Source organism: Excalfactoria chinensis, chromosome Z (genome assembly GCF_039878825.1).
Source record: "Excalfactoria chinensis isolate bCotChi1 chromosome Z, bCotChi1.hap2, whole genome shotgun sequence".
In the NCBI taxonomy this organism is placed as follows: Eukaryota; Metazoa; Chordata; class Aves; order Galliformes; family Phasianidae; genus Excalfactoria; species Excalfactoria chinensis.
The window spans coordinates 53,322,001-53,342,897 of record NC_092857.1 but is presented as its reverse complement, the minus strand read 5'-3'; the positions used below and the strand labels follow the sequence as shown (position 1 = coordinate 53,342,897).

General features: G+C 38.7%; 1 protein-coding gene across 4 annotated transcripts in view; it reads left to right on the top strand.

The window, feature by feature from the left end:
• The window catches only part of SSBP2 (single stranded DNA binding protein 2), a 159,139-nt gene that overhangs the window by 46,530 nt on the left and 91,712 nt on the right, over positions 1-20,897 (top strand). For all 4 annotated transcript variants that reach the window (XM_072360188.1, XM_072360190.1, XM_072360189.1 and 1 more), the window contains exon 4: positions 1,886-1,970. In XM_072360188.1, coding sequence (XP_072216289.1) covers positions 1,886-1,970 — 85 coding nt within the window. The remainder of the gene's footprint in view (positions 1-1,885; positions 1,971-20,897) is intronic.

Genomic DNA, 20,897 nt, shown 5'->3' with positions numbered 1-20,897 from the left:
ATTGTTAAAAGAATGTGGAGGCGGTCATTTTCTTATAAAGGAATGAAAGAATAGAAAATAAGATTGAGGAAAAAAGCACAGATATTAGATACAGGAAAACAGATACTGCACAGTGAATTGATAAGGCAGCATCTTTGATAGAATGTGCCCTGCACTTCTTTGTTCATCATCTTGCAGTAACCTGAATTCAAACAATCCTAATGCAAATCCTGAATAATTGCACTTCAGGGAAAAAATATGTATTACCTAACATGTATGGACATACATACAGAGACTGTGCATATAGATTTGGGCTTCTTAACTTTTTTGCCTACACCCTACTAATGGGTATAGTGTATGAAAGTAATTACGTGAACCCAAACCAGCAGCCTTATTGAAGTTTAGTGTGTGTTAGCAGGGGCTTGGTGTTGCAGTATCTGCATTTGCATAGTTTCTGTCAGCTCAGCATATGGGTAGACAAATAATTTGCAGTTTTCAATGTATGTTACCACAGAATAATGCAATTATAGAATCACAGAATGATTTGGGATGGCGGAAATCTTAAACCAAACCCAAGTCCCAATGTCTCTGCTGTGGGCAGGCTGCCACCCAGCAGATGGGGCTTTCCATGGTGCCATCCAACCTGATCCCGAGCACCTCCAGGGATGGGGCACCTATGGTTTCTGTGGGCAGCTGTGTCAGGACCTCACCACCTACTGGGTGAAAAACATCTTCCTAATATCTAGTCTAAATCTATCTTCTGGTAGTTTCAAACCATTCCCCTTATCTTATCTCTATCTGCTTATGTAAAAATTCATTGTGCAGAGGCACATTTGTAAGTGTAAAGTTTGCAGGGAGAAAAGAGTGCTCATAATCAATGCTATTTGGCCATGGTATTTATTAATTGTTGCATTGCTTGAATATATCCAATATGTCTGTGTTTACAAGAATACAAGATTATGGAGAATATGTCCAGCTGTCAGGAGTACTATAATCTGTATGTTTTAAAGTAGTTCCATTTGAATGCAAAAACCCAAGTTTTTTATGCACCTTTGTGAAATGTGGCATACTCTTTGTTGACCTTTCTGTTTTTGTTACTTATGTGATGAAAGTCTAATTATTACACCGAGTTTCTTGTACCCATGAAGGTACAAGAATTATCCTTAATTTTGATTTTTGCCAGCAAAGTGTTCAGATTTTCCACTATTCCCTATTATGATGTAGGAGTAGGTAATAAACAATGTTAAACTCTTGACAAATTGTATTCTTATCATTGTTATAGTATACACATATTTTCATTCTAGAAACTTTGTGTAAGGGCAAATTCATTTGTAACTCTGTTTGATGGGGAGTGATAGGACAAAGGATGACTGTAGCCATCACTCTTTCTTTTCATTCCTTATAAACCAAAAGCTCTAAGAGAAGGTACCCATCCATTTCGTACTCTTCTCCATACATGTGTTTCTCTAGGAACTTTTGTTTAGGGCATAGTATTGAACTTTGGAATAACTCTCCAGTTTTTTCTTCAGTTTCATGTCTTTTTATGTTATTACTGTATGTATCTGTTCCTTCCAATGGTTTGTGGAGGTAAATATCAACAGTCACTGACAGTTCAAGGCTAAATGCAGAGCTTTATACCCTTTGACCCTGTATATTAGAATAGCTTCTTGGTTCATACCTTCTGTAGTTTTAAATGGATACAACACTCTTACCTCAGAGAATCAGATAACAGGACTTGATTCCTTAGAGGTGTTTTACCTATTCTTTCATAGAGGTAAGTGCTTTCAGTTGTTGGCAAGGAAGTGATGTATCTGTTTCTACACATAAACGTGCATGTGTGATGTGCACTATGAAATCTACTGGAGTAATGATTTTCTCACTGTATCTGTGACTTCTTCACTTGCAGCGTATTTTGGGATCTCTACTGTGCAGCTCCAGAAAGACGAGAAACATGTGAACATTCAAGTGAAGCAAAAGCCTTTCATGACTATGTAAGTTTTGTCTGTCTTTACCATGCTTTCATTAACTGTATGTGTAAATGTGATACAGAAGTATTTCTGCATTACAGCATCTCAAATGCAGGTTTGTCACATATAAGGAACATTCATGGGGATGCCTCAGAATTAGAATGTTCTATTTGTGTGATTACTTAGTACCACCTGGAAAACTCTGTAACCCATCTCAGAGATCAAAGAGCTGTCCTGCATATTAATTCAGGATGAACTGATAATTCTTTCTCTTCCACATGGAAACATCAAACCAGTAAAAAGGGCACAGGCCAAATGGATGCACAGATAAGTCCTGTCCACATATCCATACTCTGTCAGTTGACTCCCTGGCTTCTGTCAGGACCATGCTGACTTCAAGTGTGATTGTTCTCATTCTTATGTACCACAGAGGAAATGAGACATAAGTTTTCCTGTCCAAGAGAACAGGAGGAATCGTGGGATGTAAAGTATTATGCTAGTTTTGGTATGTTTGGGACATTGTTCAAGACATAGAAGAGAGTTTGGGGATATTTTGCCTGTGAAGACCCCCACCCCCGAAAAATAATACTTTCAGAAACTAGGAACTAATGCTGGAACAGTTACATTCCTTTTTCTCCATTATCATTATGTACATGGAGCAATCTAGAAATCTGGAACTGTGGGACCGCGTTACAGATTTAGAATGGAATTTGGGTTCTGTCACCTGCAAGCTCTTCTCCATCTGTTGGTCTCATTTTCATGAAGGAAATCTTCAGAAAACTGACTGAGCTGTCTTTGGGTCATTCATATGGTTCAAGGGGTGGGGGATAGAGGATATGGGACCCTCATGGCACTGTTATAAAACTCTTAAGAGTTTTCACAGTCTGTCTTAGAAATACTGTCTAGTCCCTGCAGAAAAAAAATATACAAAATTAAAACTAGATTGCAATAACCCAAGGTCTTACAAACATAAATTTGGAAAGAAATTAAATAAATCAGCTATTTAACCATTTTCTTTTACTATTATCATAATCTGAATATGGCTTGGTGTCCTTTAGCATGCAAATGATTAATGACCTTGCCTTATATGTAATTGACTGTGACTGCTATTAATGCATCAACAACATAGAACGGTTAAACATATTTTACTTACAAACCAATAACTCTTTAATACCCTCTCCTTAAAGGTCAGATTGTGAGGCTGACTGGTAAAAGAGCTTGGATTACTTCTCACTGTTTTTTCCAAGCTACATGAATCACTCATTGTAATAATCAGTGAGTTAAAAGCAGTGTTGGAGAAGGGAAGAAAATTATAAGGAAAGTTTCCACTCTCAAAGGTGTTAAAGGCAACTGGTTTGGCAAAGCATGTTCTTTAAGAACAATCTAACTGTTGGAAACAGAACTTCTGATGTTCTTTACTTATCTGTTTTCAGTACACAGTCACGGGAAGAATACAGCATTTCAACTGCTTTGCTGTTGTTTTGAATCCTTGTTATTAAAGCAAGGTTTAATTCCTCGCTGAAGGAGAAATAGTTTCATAAGAATATCTTATGACTGCAGGGAATGACCTTAGCGAATTAATCTGTGGAGATTAGAACCCACAGTGTGACAGTTGACTTCAGTGGAGGCGCTGCACACTTGCAGTGTAATATGTGTAACAAAAGCAAAAAACTTGAAACCTGTTGTAAAATAATTCTGAAATTATTAGCAGTGAGAGTTTAAATTAAAAAGAACTTAGAATCTGAAACAGAATGGAGTCCAAGCTTCTTTAAACTCATGAGAATTCTACTGATCAGTAAATTCACTATTTATCTACGTTTATACGCCAAGAATTTGAGTAGCCAAATCAAAATGATGTCAAATAAAAAATTTTATCTTGACGTCAGCTTTCTAGTAATGCAAACTTCTGTGGATTTTGGATTTACATCATTGTATTGCTCAGTTCATCTGCATTATGGTGGATGTTACAGCATGTTAAAATACTGAGAAAACAGTCAAATTCGTGTGCATGTGAAACAGAACTATGTGATGTTTTAGTTACTGTATAAAGTCATGTTTGATGAAGGAAAGACAGAATGCTGTTCTTTGTTGCACGTATTGGTCTGCATAAAGGAAGATGAATGTTTATGTCAGAAAGAAAACTGGTTTGCTTTATCGATTACCTCGCCAGGCATTTCTGATAGCTTTCTTAATCCTTTAATGTGACAAGAAAAACAAGCTATTGCATTGCTTTCTCACAGTTAAGATAAACTTTTCTAATACCTAGAAGTACTTCTAAGTATTCATTAGTGTCATGTGCTATTTGTAAAGCAGTCTGCATTGTATTAGGTACATGCTGTTGTAATCCTGCATGTATTCAGTTTTTCACAACCACACTGTATGTTCATATTAACAGACTTAACAAACAGTTATAAAATACCATTAAGTACATTTATTACTATTAATTACATTTATTAATGATTGATGAAATCTTGACCCATGTGGAGTGTTGACTCCAGAGGAATCACAATTCCACTTCCAGTGAAACTGCAGGTCAAAGAAAAGTGCATTCATAGCTGTGTTGTCATATTAGAAAACTAATTGCCAAGTACAAGAAAGTGTAGAAGACTTGCTTAGTATTTCATACCAGCAATTTAGAATTTTTTATTAGGTATATGTTTTTCTACTTGACCTGGGAACGTTGTTCTTGCTGAAGGTGTGGTCTTTTTACACTAGATGTATCCTGTTTAATTTGTCTGAATGAGCTGACCCAATATGTTTTCTGTCTTTGCTTTTGTGGAGGAAGAAAGGTTTAAGAATGTTTGATGAAGGAAGAAAGCGTTTGGGGATGCTTTACTAATTTGTGAAATATTGCTGCCTTAAACAACACAGCTGATACTGAGTCTGCAGCACAGATTAACTCATACAGCAAATATGCACAGATAGGTTTTCTTACTTCGAGTTTCACAGTATTTCAACTAGAATTGAAAAAAAAAAAGATAATTATCCTGTACCCCTAATAACTGGACAAAATTTTTTGAACTTTACTGTTTAGTTTGCCATAACATTTTAGCACCTGCTTTTGCTTGTGTTTTAATGCAACTGAATATCTGCAGATGGACTTTGTACCTCTGCAGCACTCTTGAGGAAAACACTAACAGTGCCCTTTTTGGGAACCCATCTGCAACGCCGGCCTGGAGGAAGAGTACATCTGAATTTTGTTCTTAATATCAGTGCTCTGTATTCAAGCAAAGTGAATCTTAGCCTGTGTTTGCCCATCAGTCTGTGCCACTCTGTTCCTGACTATTTGTGTAAAACAAGAAAAACAAACTCCTTTACACAACTGTTTTTTATATTTTCTGACATATCTGTGCATGTTACTCTATACAGTAGCATCCATATTCTGCAGAGAACAGTTGCAGAAGTTCTATTTCCATGAATCCAGAAAAAATTTAATTGTATTAATACTGACTACAACAGCCTGGATTTTTATCAAGCTAATGAAAGGAGCGGGAATGTGAAGTGACTCAAGGTGAAGTCTGTAGATGCTTGCAATACTGACAGTGCTTAGTAAAAATAATATAAATAGAAAAGTAAAAGGCTATAAAAGGCTATTCTTGCTTTGAAATTGAAGGTTTTGTCTCCTCATACTGAGGTTAAACAAAGCTTCTCCATATGATAAAAACGAAATTCTATTTTTATTTTCTATTGAGATTTGCAGTTGGAATTTTTTTTTCCCCCCACAAGTGAACAAAGCTCTGAATTCATTAGTTTCACATTTTGGATTTGAAAAGACAGCTGTATGACATGTAAGTACTGGATCAGGGAGGTATAGAACATGCCTTGAAGTTTAATGAAAATATCTTAGAATTAGAAAAACCTTGTTTCCATTACAGGTAATTCTGGAAAGAAAACTGATGGTTGCCTAGTCTATTAATATTGCAGGCATTTCAGCAGGAATATAGCATTTCAAGCATAAAGAAATAATTGTATGTATGTATATATGTATGTATATATATATGTGTGTATATATATATAAGTATATATATATACACACACACACACATATGTATATATTTTCTAGGCATCTGTGGCTTTTTCTGGAGGAATACCTGTGTGCTGTGAAAAATCATTTCTGTGGTAGCCCTGAGCCAAAATTCAGACTTCACTGTAGAAGTTTTCTTTCTTAACAGTCTCCTAAGTAGATTTCTTTATCTCTCTTTTTAAAATCTTGTTTATCTTGGTTAGAGCTGGGATCTTCTGTTGAGAGAAGCAGGTTCCCATGTGCATATTGATCTGACTTTCTTTCCATCTGTTTATAGGCTGAAAACTTAGTGTGTAAATGCGATTCCTCAGAGCAGAAAGGATTTTTAGAATCATCCCTACCAGTGAGCTTCTGGCCAGCAGAAGTAGCTGCTCTCCAATTATGCTGGCTCAGACACTGTTTCACACCTCTGGTACGGGGATAGTACTTGTGAAATTCTTTCTTGAAAGGTGATTTCCTTGCTTAGTGGTTAAGATCTTTTATAGCATGAATGTCGAACCTTTTGGGCTGCATTAAGAGGAATCCTTTTGCACTGTATATACACAAGTTGCTCCAAAAGTTATGTTTCCTATTCATTTCCATGGAAATGACAACCTGTACAAAGAGTACAATAACAGTTCGATGGAGCAAATTCTCAGCTACGAAACACTATTTTACAAATAGTCATGACTGTTACCTATGCATTTTTGACAGTGATGAAAAAGAGCCTGCATGATGCAGTCGTAGCAGTCTGTGCCACTGAAGGTGATCCACTGTCACCACTGGTGAAACACACCACCCCACTGCCTCACTGTGCTCACATTCACTGGATTGTCTATGTAAACATTCAGCAAGCATTCAGTGGATGTCAGCAGGCACCATTTTTTCCTCATGGTGGAATTCAGTGACACGTCTTTGCTTCAAAAGCACTTCCATGTCAGATGCCATTCTGTCAGACTGCCCCTCTGCTGCCATCTGTCACACAGCAACAACATGCAACAGGATGTTGTGAAGGTTCAGCCCCTACTGCCATACCAACTGCCTCTGATGAGGGCCAAAAATAAAACAGTACGTATTGCTTTCAAAGCAGCCCTCACAAAATGTACAGTATAGTTAATATGTAATTAGCAAAACATGTTAATTTTAAATATTTTTTCAAACACTATTTAAAGACATAAGATGACAAATACAAGCAGAGAGAGGGAACGGCAGACAGGATCTGCAAAATGCTGAATTTGGTGTACTTCATGGGACAAATGCCAAATTGTATTCCCACAGGGTCATGAGACCTATAAATGAGAGGAAGTTGACAGATTTTAGATCTTTATGCAATTTATGGCCTTCCTGTGAACTCTCCATTGCTTTATTCTCTTTGTCTCTAAGGTTCTCCATGTGTCTATGGGCTGTTGTCATTAATAGCAGAGATTCCCAAGCATGGTTTTGTGGTTAGGTGTGATTTCCCTTGATAGGAAGTATGTGTGCTGCACCACGTAGTTTCTGCTTGGCCTGCTTTGCCCGGTAATGTTTAAGGATTGTTCTACTGAAGCAGTGGTTCTGGATGGAGTTACTTGGTAACTCCTTACAGCAGTTCTGCAAACTCATGGAAGGCCCTTTACATGTTTACTATTCATCACTGTATCTGTAATGTTACCCTTAGAGACAAAAGTATCTTCTTCAGACATACAATTCTTCTTACAGTGTAGGTAACTACCCTTGTCCACCTGGAGCACAGATTACTTGTTAAAACTATAAAAAAAAACTTCTTTTAAGTCGTCAGAGAGTTCTTTTCAGAACAAAGAACATCTCTTTTCCATAAAGTCATTGTTAGTACAGTGCATTTTGCTTTTTGTGTAAGGGATGTTCAAGAATGAATGAAGTGCTGTTGTTTACTGCTCTTTAATTCTGCAAACGTATGCCTCACTTCCCAGTGTTTAGATAGAGTAAAATACTATTATATGTGAAAGCTAGAAGGAGACAAAGGAGGTTTCTGACATATACTCTGAAATCCCTTGTCTAAACACAGTGGATTAATAAACCAGATCATTCTGTTTATTAGAAAAATAAAATAATGTAAAAATCATGTTCAGTATAAGATGTCATGGTCAGTATAAGACTGATGTCATTTACCTGGACCTGAGCAAGGCCTTTGACACGGTCCCCCACCACATCCTCATCTCCAAATTGGAGAGAAGTGGATTTGATGGGTGGACAACTAGATGGATAAGCAATTGGTTGAAAGGCCGCAGACAGAGGGTGGTGGTCAATGGCTCTATGTCCAGGTGGAGGCCGGTAACGAGCGGTGTCCCCCAAGGGTCTGTCTTGGGACCGGTGCTCTTTAACATCTTTATTAATGACATCGATGAGGGAACGGAGTGCACCCTCAGCAAGTTTGCTGACGACACCAAGCTGAGTGGTGCAGTCGATACGGTGGAAGGAAGGGATGCCATTCAGAGGGACCTTGACAGGCTGGAAAGCTGAGCTCAGGTGAACCTAATGAGGTTCAACACGGCAAAGTGCAAGGTTTTGCACTTGGGCCGGAAGAACCCCAGGCACCTGTACAGGCTGGGAGGAGTTGTCCTTGAGAGCAGCTCGGCAGAGAAGGACCTGGGGGTCCTGATGGATGAGAGACTCAACATGAGCCAGCAGTGCGCTCTGGCAGCTCGGAAAGCAAATGGGATCCTGGGCTCCATCAGGAGAAGGGTGGTCAGCAGGGATAGGGAGGTAATTGTCCCTCTCTACTAGGCTCTTGTGAGGCCCCATCTGGAATACTGTGTCCAGGTGTGGAGCCCTCAGTACAAGAAGGACATAGAGCTGTTGGAAAGGGTCCAGAGGAGGGCCACAAAGATGATCAGGGGACTGGAGCACCTCCCCTATGAGGACAAGCTGAAGGAGTTAGGCTTGTTCAGCCTGGAGAAGAGAAGGCTGCGGGGTGACCTCATTGCAGCCTTTCAATACCTGAAGGGAACCTACACCCAGGAGGGGAGTAAACTCTTTGAAAGGGCTGATAATAGCAGGACTAGAGGAAATGGATCCAAGTTGAAGGAGGGAAGATTTAGGTTGGATGTTAGGGGGAAGTTCTTGACTAGGAGAGTGGTGAGGCCCTGGAACAGGCTGCCCAGGGAGGCTGTGGATGCCCCATCCTTGGAGGTGTTCAAGGCCAGGTTGGACGGGGCCCTGGGCAACCTGATCTAGTAAATGTGTATGTTTGGTGGCCCTGCCAGGCAGGGGGGTTGGAACTACATGATTCTTCAGGTCCCTTCCAACCCAGTTAGTTCTGTGATTCTGTGATTCTCTGTTAAAGTGCCTTACAAGGTGGTGTGTTCTTGCTTTCTTCTATGTGTAGCCAATGTTTAGTAAATCTGAAAAATGAAGAATATGAAGAATTCTTATATTTTAGTTAGCAATTATAAAGGGGCATGAATATAAAATGGGATGAATTTCTTTCTGGAAGATGGTATTTATTGCTTTGGAGAGTGGTTGCTATTCATGATCTGAGACTCTTATAATGGTGTTGGTGGACTTGTGTACAGTCAGGCTTCACTTTTCCAGCCTTTTGACTGCTCATTTTTGTTGCTTAGTAGATGTTCTTTAAAGTGATTGTTCAGAAAGGAATAATGAAAAGGAGGCTTCATACTCCAAGCCAGGTAGGCCTCACTGTTTGCAAGAAAACTGCATTAACTTGTCAAGATTTGGTCCACATAATTACAGGTGTATCTCAAGTAGCCAAAAGTAGAATTGTGTGTTGTCTCCAAGATTATTAAACTGCTTTTCTTTCTTCTTCAGAAATTGGCCAACTTGAGAAATTGGTGTTTTCACTGGATTACATGGGTACTTTTTGCAGGAAAGCAGGGATTTTTTTTTTTTTTTTTTTCTTTCGTTTTACATCATGCTTAGTTCATGTTAAAACCCCAGAGAGAATTCTCCTCACACTTTCATGGAGAAAGATGTGCCCATTCTGTCCTTGCCCTCCACCTTCATTGCTTCCCATACATTCCTGGATAACATAGTTACTCAGATTTGAACTACATCAAGTCAAATAAATAAACTCTTATTGTTGATATAGGAATGTGTTTTCTTACAGTGCACATAGCTTTTTTTTCCTATTTGTAATTGCATAGGTGAATATATGTTGTATTTCACTTTTAATATGGGCACTGAAGCACTTGTTTCAAATAGAAAAACAGTGTATCCTTCCCAAAATTTCAACTTTCACTCTTTGAATGGAGAGTTCATTTTCACAGAGTTTAGAAGTAAAATGGTTAATTAGTTTGAGTTAACTGGAAGCTTCTGACAGTATAAGGAACTGTGGTCTCCCCTGAAGGCAATTTAGTTCTTCTTTCATTGTTCCCAGAGGTAGGCAGTGGACTTATTGAACTGAGTGCCTCTTCTCATAAGAATGTTTTAGGCTTCACTTTCATTGAGAAGATAGGAAATAACAGCCTTCCTAATGAGGCAAAACTGTGAGGGAATGATCTGTTCGAGAAAAAAAAAAATCATAATTGGATACTAAAAAGAACCTGTGTGCACTATATTTAAAACAATGTCAAATTTATCAAACTGTTTTGTTTTCTTTTGCCTGGAGGTAAGAGGGAATAGGGATTCAACAGGTTCAGAAAGAAGCGGGTGGTTTAAGAGATAGTATGGAGCGTACAGGAGAAGGTGAAAGTCAAAATGAAAGGTGGTGGCTGGAATGCTCAGGCTACTTTGCAGTCTTCCAGCATAATGTAATTTTTATAGTGTGTTGGTGAAAGTTGTTTGTGAGATGATCTTTTAAAAGCTGATAGACAAACTGTGAAATTACTGGGTGTTTTCAGTCCATAATGGATTCCTGCATGGGCTTACATTTCCATCCTCCTAATACTGGCATTTACTTTATAATTACTGTAAGTCTGAACTGTTTCTGAAATTGTGACATATACTGTTGCTTGGATGGAGGCTTTGTTGAACATTTTTGACCAGTTCAGTGGAAATCCCAGAATGCTGCAATTTTATCTCCGCTTGGTTGTCTTGGTGTACAGCTGTTAACTTAACCATTTCTTAGAGTGATGTTAGATGTATCTCACTGCAAAACTTTGTGTAGCGTCCATAATGTATTTGGAATATAACTCATTTATTTAAATTCAGATTTGCATTTTTGGTGTGCTACTAAAGCAAAAGTTGTGCTAGAGTGTAATAATTTGGTGTGAAATCAGTCTTTTTAACTGAGTTTTTAACATGTTTTACTTTTGAGAATGAGAATGTATGTACTACTGTTAGTTTTATGTAGTGTGCATTGAGAAAAGTCCTGTTTCAAACATTTATACATTCTTATATTTACGAACTTTTATCTTCACTGCTGTTGACATACAGATCATTCGTATTCATTGCACAGTGTAAACCGTATGTGTCTACAGCGCTCTAGAAAGTTATTAAGGAAGATTAAGTTGTAGCTTAGTAATGCTGGGAATACTAAATTGACTAACAAATGCTCCGAACTTAGAGTTAAAGATCTTCTGGCATTAATTTTTAACACTGATTGTACATAATGCTTTACATCAGTAAAGTATTGAACAAACATTTGATCAATAGAGAGCAAATGTTGGACTACAGCATTCCAGCTTCCTGTGTATGCTCCCTGTCCCCTCTTAGTATTCTTTTTTCATTTCATTTGATGTTTATCAAATGTAAATGAGGTAAATGAGGGTAGAGATTTTAGGTAGTCTTCTGATAATTTTTTCCATTTAGAGGTTCCAGTTTAGGTGGGGAAATTTCTCTTGGAGGTAATTATGAGGAGGTATTTTGAGAACAAAGGTGCATGCATCCACAGATGCATGTATGTGTATGATATCTATACATATGTATCTACCAGAATAATGCAGTAGAATCCAATAATGCGCTGATCTAAAGTATTTTTATTTTTCTGATAGCAGTATTTAGCTAGATTTGAGTCACTTTGCCTGAGTATGTTCTTTAGCCTCATGAATTGTAAAAGCAAGCATCTTACTTCTGCACAATATGCCAAACAGAGATTTTGTAATAAGCTTGACTGCTCTGCTAATATCTCTAAGTGACTCATTTCAGACTTGCTTAACACATGCCTGGGAAAACCAAAGAATTATAACTTCCATCTGCTCTCTGATATGATGAAAGATGAGTCCTGAAGATCACAAATTGTGGGAGACATGCAGCTCTTAATAAGAACAGCTGAACAACAAATGTCTTGTGAGAGGTGGTGAAAAATGAAGTAATGAGGAGGAAGCCTCTTGAGGGAATGTGGATATCCATGGCTGACTAGAACTGTCACATCTAAACCTTACACTAAATATGAAATGCACATTATATAACACAAGCCACAGCAAACAGATCATAGTCTACTTGAATTTTCTACCAAATTAATGCCTTACTGTTACAGGCAGTTGTGGTAGCGTGGGCTTTTGAGCATGTACTGAATGTTTTAGTATAGGGAAATGAAGTGTAAATCTCTATATTCAGATATCTGTTTAACAAACGAGGTTTTGATATTACGGCTTTTTTAGTCTTCACATTAATACCATTCCAAACAGTGCCAATGTTAACTTAGCTGCTGAAAATATGTAAAATTTCAAGGTATACAAACAGAGCCTTTCATTCCCATGTATAGTATTGTGGAAAATAATATACAGACCTGTGCAATCAGAGAAAAATGCAGACTGGCATAATCAAGGGGAATCAAAATTAAGTTTGGCTTAAAGATGAAAGTTTGCACTTTCTCATTATAGGGTGTTTAAATGTGGCCTCTCCTTAACTTAAATGGACATCTCCATAGTGCTGTCACACTAATGTGCACAAACTACGTTTGTGTCAGTTAGCAAGAAGACCTGTAACAAAACACAGATGTAGCAGCCTGTATCTCCTCAGAGGCTAATATACTCTGCCAAAAAAGCAGTACTCTCCATAATTCACACCAAAATAAGTGCATGACCTGTCACATTTACTCTAGCATGGGAAGAGGAACACAAAGCTTATTGTAAGGTATATGATAAATACTGTGTTAGTATTTAGTGTTACTATGTTAAGTACTATGCTGCTCAGAGTCTTGAAAATATTTTCCAGGTTGGCTTTTAAATGAGATTTCTATAAAAGTAATGTGAAATTGAAATTTCAGCTTATGAAATAACACAAAGTTGTTAACTAATAATAAGCCATGAGGTTTGTTTTAGTATTTTTTCTAAGAGAGAGAAAAGTATACAAATGTCATATGTGCCTATAGTGGAATATGATGTTACAGTTAATAAATCAATTTTACAGGAATGAGATTTGTAGTGAGATTTGTAAAGATAGATGCTTGAATCCCTGTGGAGCATGACCTCATTGACTTTATCACAGATCTACAGGGATTTTGTGATCTGCCTGCGCAGATCTGATGGCAGGATCAGGGACTCTGGCCCTAATCTGGCAAACAATTTCATGGTTGAGTAGCACTGTAGGTGTGAATGCTTTCATTAAACTCAAGTGCGTGTTTTGCAGTATTGGGATTGTAGGAAACAGTAGGAAGAAAATCGGCCATTCTGGTTAGCTGTCTGGTTCTATTTATTTCTCAGTATAGAAACCATCCTTTCATTGTAGTCTTTTTTTTTGTTTCCTTAATATTTGTGCGGAAAGAGGCACTTCTCAGATTTTCTCCTTTGCAAAGAAGAAACTTGAATTTCTATTTAAAAGTTCATAACTGTTGAAGAGGAATCTTTTGTACAGCTCAAGTCACTGCAGAAAGCATTTTACTCAGTCATAGCAGTTTAGTTATAATATTGTGTTTATTTTCCCACTATCTGTATGGTTTTAACATTAACTTTATTGTGTGAAGAATTACTTTTTCTGTCTTCTGTTGCCACTTGCTTCACTTTTCTTGCTTCATCTGCTTTTTCTCTGTTGTTACATGGAGGACATATGAAGGGCTGGCAACTGATGGATGACCACTCCTCAGTCACATACAGCTGCTGACTTGGCTTTTACTCATTTAGAACCACTCACTTTCTGCATTTCCAGTAACTGCCCTCCTCCACTGAAAGCGAAACAAAATTAGAAATAAACTGCCTCTTACCAACTGCTCTTTCTCTCACAGCATGATGGACATCCCTTGAGGGTCAGTGGAATCTTCTCCTTGATGCTGGAAAGAGGGAAGCCTTCCTTTCACTGTTTTCTGGGAAGCTTTCTATGAGTGCAAAGAAGGAAGCCGCTGGTCCATCAGTATTTTGAATTTCTGTGTTACTTTTAGCAGTGGCCTTTCTTGCTGCTTGGTTGTGCTGTTCTCTCAGAGTTTGGCTATTTCTGGCGGCTAGTTGAATGCTCTTAGTTCTTGGATAGTTAAAACTGCATCCTCTGTACTGCTGTGAGTAAATAGGCCAAACTTTGGAAGAAAGTTGCTTCTTCAACCCTCAAGTCTGAGATCCACTCCCAAGTCTTTTCAACAGTGAGACACAGGGAAAATTGCTGATTCCTTTTTGTCTTTCTCTACATCCTTGCTTCCTTTACTGATAATATGCAGAATATTCCTGCAAGAAAAGTGGCACTGTAACTTCTTTTTGCCTCACTATAGTATGGGGGGAGGCTTTTGTTGAAGCATCAGTTCCATGCATCATGTGTAAGGAATTAAGCTTTCCTTACTTTTTTAAAATACCTTTCTCAGCCTGCTTGATTGTTTAGGAAATATGACCTGAGAGAAAGATGGAATGTGATCAGGTTTCAAAAAAAGAGGCTGACCTTGCTTGTATTCTGTTTCCTGGAACATGAATTACAATAAGAAAACTGTATGAAAGGAGTATCCAAAGGGCTGATTTGAGAAAGAGGCTCTGCTGTGGCTTTTAAGACTGATATTAAGTGTAATCTCATCCTGCAGCATTAGTTGTAGGACCTTTATAATTAGTAAATGTACCACATCACTGCACTTTCCATAGAGCTCAGTCTGGAATACAAATGTTTGTCTGATGAAGTTGTACTTTGGATGCCTGATTTTTGGAGCTGAAGTGGTAGAAAGAGCAGCCCAAGCACTCCCTAAAGAGTAATGCTCTTGGAAAGAAGAGAAGTTAAATAGGTAGCAGCTTGATCTCATAGAAATAGACTGTAATGGCAGTTGCACACCTGTAAAGTTGCATGGTAGCAGAGATGGATTTTTCTGGATTTGTGTTTCTGTTTTTTTCCTGGATCTGTTTTTATTAAACAGCTCTGTACTTTTCAAATACTATGCCCAACTTGAAAATTCTTCTTCTTCCACAAGACTGCTTGTACTCTACAGTCATCTTTAAACAAATCTTCAGTGACAGTCCAGGTACATTTCCTTGCATTAGACAACCCTAACTGCTGTGTAGCGACTGTTGACAAGCACATGAATTAAAAACTTCAAAATAAATGGAAGAGTAAAAAATAATCATCTTGATAATTTTGTTTTGCTATTAATTCTTAGTTTGTCAGCTTCCTAAGATGTAAAGTAACTAAAATAAATAAAGAAAGAAATAAAATAGAATAGAATGACACTATGTGCACTGCATTGTACTTTGACTATCTTAACTATTCTGCTCTTGTGAACCAGCAGGGGAGTGGTATTAATGACATTCCTCTTCTCTAAGAGTTGGTTCAAAAACGGGACTGGTAGAAAGAGCAGAGGACAACTTGTTAATAATGTTAACTGGAAATGGCCCAGTTAACGTTATTAAGGTTATTATCCTTAAGCCCAGACTTGAATGATTGTTGAAACCTTTGTGTTACGTGCTTTAGAAATACATCTGAAGATAGCAGGAGCAGAAAGGACTGATACTCTGTGCTCTGATGATTTTGTCACTATGAATTAATTTCAGCTACAAAGGTCTTGTTCACATTGGTAGCCTGTTTTGTTGTTGTTTGGTTGTTCTTTCACTTCAAATTCTCTTCGAGTATGCAGTAAGTTTTTCTGAAGTCAGATGAATTTCAGAGGTTCTCTATCATAAATCAGGGTTCCCATTAAGGAGGCTGAGTATGTGTATAGGCACTGGGATGCCTATCCTTGTAAATCATGAGGTTTATGATATCGCGCTATAGCGTGTTCATTCCTGTTTATGTAGCAGTATCTTTGTTTTGTAAAAATGAGAATTTTTTGATTCAGGAAAAGCACTGGATGAATAGAAGGGATTCCATAAACTGGTTACACAGCAGGCTTTGTGTACCTGATTCTGTCAGATACTGATGGTTTAGGAGAGTAGTTATAGTAAAACAATGATTTGAATACTTGTTTTATTGTGTTTTCAGATTATTTGCAGTTTTCAAAATTTCAGGTTGAAGTCAAAGAAAATATTTTAGTAAAAAGATCATAAAACATTTGCATATTGGATTTCTTATTTACTACTGACTAGAATTGGTGTTTGGAAATGCACTGTAGCTTTATTTAATGGAGCCTGACAAATGTTGCAGTTGTTGAGATGATAGCAGGAATTGAATTATTATTTCTGTGCGTATTGTAAGCAATTATGCAGAATCATAACCTAAGAATGTATACTACATGTTCTCCTGGAAAAAGAATTATGTCAATGAAAACTACATTTTATAGTCATTTCTGTTACGTTTTTGCTGAATAAGCAAACAGTACTGCTACTGAAGCTGCAAAACTGCCAAGTGCATTTTTATTTTGTGGGTAGCATAGCTTGTTTGAACTTTTTAAAACATCGTGCAGTTCTACAACTGCTGTGTAATTCCTTGAGCTGACTTTTAGTTCTATTACTAGTGCCACTGAAGATGTTAAGGCTTAATTTTATTTTATTTTATTTTATTTATTTATTTATTGGGTGAGATCTAACTCCTTCCTTGGCTGAAGGACTGTTTTCTCGTACTGTCTGCTTCATTGAATATGTGAGGTCTGATCCAGATTGCCTTTTTTGTTTCCACTGTTGGGAGCACAGCTGTATTTTGTGGTTTTCAGTTTATCTCCTGAGCGATGGATGTTTGCTGTATGTACATCATCTCTTCCCATTCTCAAGCTGATGGGCTTTGCTTTGAGGACTTAGCTCTGGTTCTCTGTCAGGTTTCTTGCATTGTTGAGTTTCAGTTCATTTCATCCTCGGATTTCTAAGCCTGGTTTTATCGTCTGCTAGGGTTTCTGAGACCCCAGTGCTGATGTTTGATTTCTGTGACTGTAGTGTGCAAGTGGAAATTACTGCCCCACAGGACAAAATACCATTTTATCTTCGTTTTTTCCCCATGTGTTACAAACAATAATTGTATGAGAAATTGTATAAACATGAGTTTACAAACACATTTTCATATTATAAGATGTTGAGTGTGATTGTCTGTGCACAAGTTTCCAAGTATTTTAGTACATAACCAGTTTAAAGCCTTTAAATTATAAGTCTTGCATAAGGGCTGTCTTCCATTAAAAGCCTGATTTTCACTCAAATGTCCTTTCAAATAGGACAAAGTAGGCTCCATAATAATAAAAAAAAACCAACACTCACTATTATTCCTTTTACATGTTATCAGTTCTAAAAATACAGAGAAAGTGAGGCAAAACCAAACCTACACTTGCTCAATATTATTGTTATGGTAACTATTATTATTATCATCCTTACTGCAAGTGTTTATACAGGAGGAGTGATCTGCAAAGCTCAGGAATTAAGCCATTTTTTGTAATTCAGCTAAATAGCACAACTTCTATGAGTATTTATTTATTTATTTATTTCCTCTTAGGATCAAGTGAAATACTGAAAAATAATGATTTGTTCTGAATATTAATCCAGTTAAGAAGTCACTATAAGTAATGCTTTGGGATACGAAAACCAAGTGACCTCTCTGAGTGTTTTTTGTGTGCTTGTGAATAGTACAGCATTCAAGGGTCTGAATCTTCCTCATGTATTCAGTGCTGTGAGATCTCTGTATTTACTTACCCTTACTCAGGGTAATCTTGGGATCACTCTTGACCTCTCTGAAATGCTTTATAAGGTCAAGTCGATATATCAACTTTGATGTGTATAGACAAGATGCTGGTGATGCAACCAACCATTTTTTTATTAGCTGTCTAGGACCAGTACTAGTATCAAATAATACCAGCTAGCCAGTGCAATTAGCATTTCCACTGTCGCATCTATGCTTCTTGGGCTATGCACAACTGAGAAATCTTGATAGCCTTTTCATTCTGTTTTTAACATTCTCTTTAAACTTAGTGTTCAAGTGTATAGTAATGGTAAATCGAGAACAAAATATTGCTCTTGTAAGTATTCTCAAATGTCCTTCTCAGAACTGAGTATCAGCCTTGATGAAACAAGGAAATCTTCTGTCTAGTCTTTTCTCCTCTTCCACTGCAACCCTTGTTCTGGCAATCCCTTGCTATTAAGCGATTATGCTTATTTTTTCCCCATGTTTTGTTTAATGGGAACTTCTTTAACTTTCCCTTTTGGCTCACAGCTGCTATAGGCAAAGATGCAACCTTGCTTATTTCTTCATGAGAAACCCTGTAAGTAATACTCCTTCTGGTATTACTGGCTACTTCAGAGAACAATTCCTGTCAATTCCTGACATGGCAAGACCTCTGCTTTTAATTTTTAATTCTGAATTGACATACATTCAGATTTACTGCCTGTAATCACCCTCAAGTAAACGTATTATTGCATATGTTTGATGAACCATAGAATTGGTTCAAGTCTCTTTTTCTCAGACTCAAGACTCTTTCTTTTCTCTGGGACATAAACAGTGTTGTCAGTATTCTTGGTTCAGTTGCTCAGTAGTTTGCAGTTTCTTATAAAAATCGAGGGGCTTTGCAGCACCTGCCTAAGTTAAACCCTTATTAGTCAGTGGAAGATGTTCAGAACTGAGTCCCATACTCAGTGTCAGACTATGGAAAATATTTCTGTTCTCATTTTTATGTTAGGTGTAGATTAGGTAAAACCATCCTTTCATAGCTAATTTTAATCTGTGGATCTTTTGGTAGCTTTTAAACTGAACAGAAAGACAAAAGTTTATCAGTTTGTCATTAAATCTAGAAAGCTGCATATACTGATTTCCCCCCCCACCCCCCCCCCCGCCCCCAATATCTGAGTTCACAATCTCTTCGAAACACAGAATTGTAGGGGTTGGAATGGACCTCCAGAGATCATCAAGTCCAACCCCCCTGCCAAAGCAGGTTCTCTACACCAGGTGGGACTTGAATATCTCCAGAGAAGGAGACTCCATAACCCCCCTGGGCAGCCTGTTCCAGTGCTCCGTCACCCTCACCATAAAGAAGTTCTTGTACACATTTGTGCAGAACTTCCTATGCTCCAGTTTCTGGCCATTTCCCCTTGTCCTGTCTCCACGCACTGCTGAAAAGAGTCTGGCCTCACCACTTTACCCCCCACACCTCAGAGATTTATAGACCTGGATCAGGACCCTCTCAGTCTTCCTTTCTCAAGGCTAAACAGAGCCAGTTCACTTAGCCTTTCTTTATAGGGTAGATGCTCCAGGCCCTCCACCATCTTTGTGGCCTTCCACTGGACTCTTTCCAAGAGATCCCTATCTTTTTTGTACTGGGGAGCCCAGAACTGGACACCGTACTCCAGATGAGGCCTCACCAGGGCAGAGAAAAGAAAAAGAGTCACAGATGGAGCTAAACTTGGTGAGGAATGTGAAAAATAACAAGAAGGGGTTCTTCAGGTGCATAAGTGGGAAGAGACAGATCACGGAGAGTGTTCCCCCTCTGATAAATGAGGATGGAGAAGTCACTTCCTCAGACATGGAAAAAGCTGAGATGCTCAATAAGAGCTTTGCCTCAGTCTTCACTGGTGGTCAGGCTCCCCGTGTCTGCCAGGACCCTAAAGCAGATTCCATCTCGATGTAGCAGTGCAACAAGTCCGAGACCTCCTCATGAAACTGAATGCATACAAGTCCATGGGGCCTGATGATATTTATCCTTGGGTTCTGAGATAGAAGGCTGATGTGGTTGCCGAGCCACTCTCCATTATATCTGAAAAATCCTGGCTGTCTGGTGGAGTTCCCAGTGACTGGAAAAAGGGAAACATGGCTCCCATTTTTAAGACAGGGAGAAAGAATGACTGGGGAACTACAGGCCAGTGAGTCTCATCTCTGTGCCTGGGAAGATCATGGAGCAGATCCTCCTAGAAGCTCTGTTAAGGCATGTTAGAGATGAAGAAGTGATTTGAGATAGCCAGTGTGGCTTCACCAAGGGCAGATTGTGCCTGACCAATCTGGTGGCCTTCTGTGATGTAGTGATGGTATCAGTGGACAAGGGAAGGGTGTTGGATGTCATCTATGTGGACTTCGCAAAGCCTTTGACATGGTCCCTCACATTTTTCTCTCTGGATTGGAGAGGTATGGGTTTGGAGGATGGAGTGTTCAATGGAGTAGAAATTGGTTGACTCTGGTCTCAGCCAAAGGGTTGTGATCAATGGTTCTTTGTAAGGGCAGAAACCATTCACAAGCAGTGTCCCTCAGGGGTCAGTCTTGGGACCAGCGCTCTTCAACATCTTCATCAGTGACACAGACTATGGCACTGAGTACACCCTCAGCAACTTTGTGGATGACACCAAGCTGAGTGGTGGAGTTGATACCTTGGAGGGAAGGGAAGCCATCCAGAGGGACCTGGACAGACTGGAGAAGTGGGCCCACGTGAAAGGTGCTGCATTTGAGCTGGGGCAATCCCAGGTGTTTATACAGACTGGACAAAGAACCCCTTGAGAGCAAACCTGTGGAGAAGGACTTAGGGGTCCTGGTGGACAAGAAGCTGGACATGAGCCAGCAGTGTGCGCTTTCAGCCCAGAAGGCCAACTGTGTTCTGGGCTGCATTAAAAAGGGGTGGCCAGCAGGGAGAGGGAGGTGATTGTCCCACTCTACTCAGCTCTTGCAAGGCCCCCTCTGCAGTACTGTGTAAAGGCCTGGGGCCCCCAGCACAAGAAAAACATGGAGCTCTTGGAACGAGTCCAGAGGAGGGTCACTGAGATGATAAGAGGGCTGGAGCACCTCTCCTATGAATAAAGCTTGAA